Source organism: Dipteris shenzhenensis, chromosome 23 (genome assembly GCF_047967505.1).
Source record: "Dipteris shenzhenensis isolate YYH24624 ecotype China chromosome 23, Dip_SZ_1.0, whole genome shotgun sequence".
In the NCBI taxonomy this organism is placed as follows: domain Eukaryota; kingdom Viridiplantae; phylum Streptophyta; class Polypodiopsida; order Gleicheniales; family Dipteridaceae; genus Dipteris; species Dipteris shenzhenensis.
The window spans coordinates 33,150,394-33,157,388 of record NC_141618.1 but is presented as its reverse complement, the minus strand read 5'-3'; the positions used below and the strand labels follow the sequence as shown (position 1 = coordinate 33,157,388).

Below are 6,995 nucleotides of genomic sequence, written 5' to 3'. Positions count from 1 at the left end.
GATTTCTTGCCTAACAATGCGACACAAACCTCGTTCATTAATTGGGCATGCTCTCAATCTCAAGATGGCAGCAATGAATGTACAAACATGATTTTATTATAATTGTTTTGTCTAGATAAAATCATCGGAGGTAGAAATTGCTTGAATTGGGGTTGTCTAAATCTAATAGACTAATCCTTTGTAAAAATATACTTCAAAGAGAGAGTAGCAAGCGCATACTCCTAGTCCAATAGTTGTCATGAACAAATAAATTATCCCATATTGGATCCAACAAGCAGATGAGAGGCAATGGGTGTTCTGCCTCTATTGTTGATGCCACCTTGCGGAAGCTTCATCAGAAGTCAACACTTTATGTCAAGATGCTGAATGGCCTTCAAGTACTACCACTCTTGTGAAGAACACACCACCCCTACTCTGAGAAATTAAACATACTTATTATGCACACAGACTGCAAACAAAACACATACTAATGCACATCAAAACCCAATTTCAGAAATCTTAAATGCTTGTATTTAATGATCAAACGGTCCTGCAGTCCCAAGGTTGTGTACGAACAATAGCCCCAAAGCCACTCTGTAAAATATATTTACACTAGTTTGTCACAAATGCCTGTGTACAAGTAACATTGCTTTCAGCTTCGAATCCTCATGGTAGGATAAACCAGCACCAACTTTGGCACAACTACGATTGACCTAGTTTTCGCCTACTAAACAACAAGAGATCCATTAGATTCATAGAAACAAGCTGGCAATTTTTTCGTCCCCAATTCAACCCTCTTTTATCTACTGTCAAGTACATTAAAACCTGTCCAAAATCCATATGCGAATGGATTTACCTGCATAGCACTTTACACACCGAAAAGATCAAAAGCCAATTTCAGAATTCCAAGCTAGAGATATTTAAGAAGCTCTCATGCCAGGTCAAAAGATCAAAAGGCAAAGAGGAAGTTAAAAACAGATGTTTATTTGAGACCTTCAAAAACTTAAAAAAAACAGCGTTTTCTCCTTTACATGGCGTCTTTCAAGAGACCGCTTCAAGAGAGCGCTTCAAAAGCCAGCTTTGTTAGGCCACAAAGATTTGAAGTTAGAGCATGTAATTTCCTCATCCGAGCTTTTCTTGCAGCATTAGCAGCTTCCAATGGGCCCTATGATTCGCACCAGATCATTATGACGATCTCTAAACTTAACCTGTATATTTGGACGAGATTCACGGAAGCGCTGGAATGTAGAGTTGGGTGGCAAGAAACGAAGGGAAATCTCGAGGCAACAAAGACTAGGGCAACCATTACATATGGCAAGTAGACTGTGTCGACAAAAGTTCCTGCATTTGTGCACATCTAACTTCTTAAGCTTACTCGACGAGAGAGCCAGTGATTGCCAGCCTGGGAAAGTGACTCGATCGCACCAATCCACATGCAAAACTCTAAGGTTTTGACAACCTTGCGCGATGACTCCCAGTGAAAAATTGTCAAGGCTAAAACAATCCCTAAGATCTAGAACTCTTAAGAGCTTGCAACATTCACCAATGGACGTTGGCATGATATCGTTGTAAAGGTATTGCAATCTCAAGGTTCGTAGGGATGTCGGCCCCTTCAAACCCTCCGCTAAACCACTCCCAGTCAACTTGCACCAGTCTGCCCTTATCTTTCTTAGTCTCTTGCCATGTCGAAATCCCCATCCTTCGATAAAATCATTCTCCGCAAGCATGATTTCCTCCATTTTTGTACATCTTGTAAGAACCGCATCAATCCCCACATCTGTAACATCGCAGAAGGGCACCTCTAAGGAAATGAGCTGTGTTAAGCCATGTGCAAGAGAATGCAATCCTACATCGGTTACGTCACACGCTTCGAAAGAGATGTGAGTCAAGGCGGGGCAACCGAGAGCCAAAGAACCCATGTTATCATTGATGTTGGCGATATGGTCGAGCCGGAGAGATGTGAGCTGAGTGAAATGCTTGTGATGGAAGAAGCAGGAGGGGAGCTTGGAGTGACTCCAGCCGTCAATGGAGATGTTGAGGAGGTGGGGGAAACGAATGAGGAGGCGATGGAGGAGGCGAGAAGGAGGGGGAGGTGAGCTAGAGAAAAGGGAGCGGAAACGAATGAGGAGGCGATGGAGAAGGCGAGGAGGACGAGAGTAATGGAAGAGGAGGGTGTGGCGAGAAAGGGAGTCGAGAGCACGCCATCGACGAGTAGTGAGGGCAGCTGCGTCCCTGTCGCGCTTGGAGTGCAAGAGACCCAAAACCAGCGCCAAGCATTCATCAGGCAGGTCCTCCATGTCTTCTTGTGTGTGTGAAGGGGAGAGATCGGAGCGATGAGAGAACAACTAGAGATGGTGGTGTGTCGCAACTCGCAAGGTGACGGGAGGTGAGAGCAGGACCCTACGTGCATGCACGCCCTAGATCTCGACAATGAGTGAACAGCAACAAGCGCTGCATGCATCGAACCACTTGATTATCAGTGCGTAGATTCGAGTTCTGTCACGGATGATATCCACGACACTGGGCATGCGTAAAACTCGAGCTATAGCTTGAACACGAGCATGGGTAAAACTCACCCCTTAGGGTAAACCTCGCCACGAAGGAAAAGTTGACCCACAAAATGATGCCTAGGGATAGATGTATGTGAGCCTCACCTTGGCTTATATGACAGTGGCGGGGTCTACACAAGCTAGCCAGAGGCCGACTGGGAAACTAGGCATGTGAGCACGTCATGCAGGTGGGGAGACATGTGTCTCCATAAGGAGATGTCTTTATATTCATATGTGCAGAGTACCTGGCAACTATAGCGGAGCCTAGGCTAGTGGTAAGACGAATTTTAGAGACTTGATATGTGTGGGATTTGAATCCCCTCTGGAGCGTGTGGACATTCCCAAAAGGACATTTGAATGGACATTGGGACATGTGCATTGTCCCCTTACATTTTTATTGGGCTTTGAGGCGCCGCATTTTCGATAGCTAAAGCAAATTCGAGGGGGATAAGGGGGCCCTTAGGCTGGTGGTAAGGCCAAATTAACTGTTACGGATTTTTGATATATCTTGCTTTGGACATTATTATTTTTAGTCGAGTGAGACTATGGCAAAGTACTCTAAGGAGCGCACCGGACGTGGCGGGGGTCCTGTTGGATACTTTGTGTGGTTAGTTGGGAACGCTTGACTAGCTTGTGCTTTGCCATGCTAGATGATCGGTATTGTGGGTGATTCCATGTTAATATTGATATCGCTAGTGTTATTGGTATTGTGCTTGATTATTGTGCTTTGAGCGCGGTTATGTTGGGATCGGTTGATTCGGTGATTCGTTCAATCGATTGTTAATAACTTATTTAAGTGGCGGCTTGAGTACAGGTGATGGAACTCATAGTGAGGATTGGAGTTAGTGCAAGGGTACCGATGGAGGTGTCGCACAGTGCATTATATATGGCCATGGGCCAATTTTGTATTTGTTTTTTTATTGCAAGTTTGAGCAATATATTTTAGTAGACATAACTCATTTTTGGGCCCTAAGATGGCTATGTAAAGCAAATCCCTCATTTTTGGATGAGAGGGATAATTTTGGCTCCTTGGTGCTTTTATGGAATATCATAAATACTCTAGATGAGGAAGCATGAGCCACTCATCTAGGCGGGGAGATTGTACCCAGTCTACTATTGTTCTCGTGGTGTGATTGTGCTCTTCTTCTCCAATTGATTAAGGTGGTGAATTTGTGTGAAAAGAATTACCTTCTGGTTTCAGTGGTATCAGAGCACAGGTACGCTCCAAAGCTTGGGGAGAAGAAAGCTCCAAAAGGAAAGTGTAGTTTCTGAGAAGGGGGAAGCTCTGCATTTAAATTTGAACAAGGCTTGAGGCTCATTTGAAGAGCTTAATGCCCATGGGCTATACGGTTTATCCAGTGGTACTTTAAACTATCAAAGTTTCTCTTATCATCAATCCATTGTGTTCGAAAATGCTTGCCCTCACACCATATAGCATTGAACATAGTGCACTACACTAAGAAAAAATCAATTAAATAAGCAATCTAAATTATTGAAAGCTCCTAAATTATGCATAAGATTCTATATACCGACCTTGCTCTTGCATCCCCTAGCATACTCCCATTCTTCCATTGTGATATGCATCCCCCCGTCTTTCTCTACTTTCTCCATTTCATCAAGTAGCAAATCCACATGAATATCCTTTGGAAGTGCTCATAGATACTGAGGGCATGGCACAAGAGATCCATGGTGTGTACGAAAGACGGCCCTTTCTTCTTGTCTTCTTGCCTTTGCATCCTCATATCTTGTCACCCATCTTTTCATCACATCACTATTAAGCATGCAAAAGAGGTTGATTCTATTATGCAACTCCGTGTCTATTACTTTGTTGCGTCCTTTCCCTTGAGGCACAATAGAGGTCATCCTTAGGTCTTCATCATCTCTCCATAGTCGTGGGAGAGAGCTATCCACATCAACAAGAAACTCAGAAATATATACAAGTGACTCTTGTACCAACCAACCCTCGGTCATGCTACCTTCGAGTCTTGCATTTTGTCTCACGAAGCCCTTCAAGGTCTTCATGAAGCGCTCGAGAAAGAACCACCATCGTGCATGTATAGTACCGCATATAGCAAACTCATCCACCAAATGCACTATAAGATGTAGTTGGCTTGTGAGAATAGAACGTGGAAATGTCTCCTCCACTAAACAAACCACCTCCACTGACATAACTTGAGCATTCTCAAGCGTGGTGGGATCTATTTCCTTTGAGCTCAGATACCTAGAAATGAAAAAGTACAGCATATTAGCAATATGCATTCAAACTTGCATGGAGCATTGATACGCATCATATTTTGTATCATGTAAAGTACCTCACAAGCTCGCCCATCTTGTAAATACAATCTTTCACGTCCTTCGATGCACTACGTGAAATGCTAGTAGGTAGTATGAACTGAACCCACGAGGAGGTGGTTGATTAGTGCTTATAATTATTCACTCACAAATTTGAAAGGAAAATGATATTATGCACATAAAATACTTACTTGGATCATCTTGTGCCAATCATGAGATTTCAAGCCATATAATTGCTCTATACCTCTTTTCTTGCTCTTTGTAAAGGCTCCCTTCAAACACCTCATGCATCCAGTGGGAGTACGAATTATAGTAATAGCGCGCTTCACCATCGCCATCTCTAGCTTTGATAACATCCACGGTGCACGAGGTAAAAAAACATGCCCATTTGGTCTCTCTTGTGGCCAAGCTTCATGCATCCTCCCTATGGTACGTAGATCCTCTCTTATGCCTGCGGAATCTCATGTCCCATTCAAATGCTCCCAAATGGTAGATGCCACATTCTTGAAGATATGCATGGGATCAAGCAGGTGATTGATCTTGAGGTGGGACCAATATGGTAAACGATAAAAGATGGAGTATCTAAACAAAATAAAGTGTTAGTGGGCAATCTTTACTTCCAGCCAATATAGCACACAATAGTTACAAACCCTTACCGGCTCATGCCAAGTGGTGGAGGAGTCGTGGAACCGTCCCAAATTCTCATCCAATCTCCCGCGGTGAGTGATTCTGGGAGGACTTCATTCCAAGGGGCAACATATCTAGGATGATCAGGTGGGAGAAATCGATGGTGATTCTCATAGATGACCTTATTCAATGCATCTGCCCGTGAGGCAACTAGCGAATGACCACAAACAGGATGTGCATGGTAACCCGATGTAGTGAGACCTGAACAATAGATGCAATTAAGAGTTGAAGGTGGGTTTAGGGTGCCACATCCTTTGCCTATTCATAATTAGAAGTGCAATGCTTACCTGAACACTTGCCATAGCCTGGGAAGTCATGCATCGTCCACATCAAGACTGCTTTGTAGTTGAAGTCTCGTGACAAGGGAGGCCTGCTCACATCATGCACCTCGATACCTCTCCAAAGTATCTCTAGCTCGTCAATCAAAGGCTCCAAATAAACATCAGGGTTTTTGACTTTATGTTTCCCTGAAATTAGAAGGGATAGCATAACATGTCCTTTCTTAATAGCCATAGAGGGTGGAAGATTGTAATTCACCAATATCACTGGCCATACACTATAAGACGTGCTTTTGAGACCAAATGGGTTCACACCATCCATACGGGGGGGGAGGGGAGACGGGGAGGGGGGGTTACCCCCCCCCACCTGTTGCGCACACAATAGGGGGGACGGGGGCGGGGGAGGTTGAGGGGGCGAGGGTGGGGCGTGGGGAAGGGGCGGGGGGGAGGGGAGGCGGGGAGAGGGGTTAAACCCCCCCGACGGGGAAGGGGAGGGGGCGAGGGGGAGAGGGGGGGTTAGCCCCCCCCCCACCCACCTGTTGCATGCGCAACAGGTGGGTGGGGGGGCAGGGGAGGGGGAGGCGGAGGGGAAGGGGAGGGGGAGGAGGGGCGCGGGGAAGGGGCAGGGGCGAGGAAGGGGAGTGGGAGGGGGAGGGGAGGTGGGGAAGGGGGAGGGCACGGGGAGGGGGAGCAGAGGCAGGGATGGGGGAGGGCGTGGGGAGGGGGAGGGTGCCGGTGGTTGGGGGGGATTGCCCCCCTCCCCATGCCCTCCCCCTCCCCATGCCCTCCCCCTTTCCCACCCACCCACATGTGCACAACAGGTGGGGGGGAAAGGGAGGGCGGGGGGGGCGAGGAGGGAGGGCGGGGGGAGGGGGGACAACAGGTGGGGGTAAACCCCCCTCTCGCCCCCTCCTCGCCCTCTCGCCCCCTCCTCACCCTCCCTTCCTCACCTCCCCTCTCTCTCCCCCCCTCCCCACCCTCCCTTCCTTGCCTCCCCTCTCTCTCGCCCCCTCCTCGCCCTACCTTCCCTGCCTCCCCTCCCCCTTCCCGGCCGTTAACCCCTCTCCCTCCTCTCCTCCTGCCCTCTCGTCGCCCCCTTCCCCTTCCTCGCCTCCCCTCCCATCGGCCCCCTCCCTTTCTCCCTCCGCTCCCTTCCCCTCTCCTCCTGCTTCCCCCTCTTCTCCCTCTTTTTTAAGGCAGGGAGCGGTGA

The 6,995-nt window shown here is 47.3% G+C and overlaps 1 protein-coding gene across 1 annotated transcript; it reads right to left on the bottom strand.

The window, feature by feature from the left end:
* Window positions 1-1,037: 1,037 nt before the first annotated feature.
* On the bottom strand, window positions 1,038-2,276 carry LOC147887275 (F-box/LRR-repeat protein 12-like). The gene has a single exon (XM_087394996.1). It carries the CDS (start codon window positions 2,274-2,276, stop codon window positions 1,125-1,127), a length of 1,152 nt encoding a protein of 383 aa, XP_087251122.1. The 3' UTR covers window positions 1,038-1,124.
* Between the last annotated feature and the right edge of the window lie 4,719 nt (window positions 2,277-6,995).

Coding starts and splice junctions, on each gene's coding strand:
- LOC147887275 (XM_087394996.1), bottom strand. CDS start 2,276: ATGGAGGACCTGCCTGATGAATGCTTGGCGCTGGTTTTGGGTCTCTTG.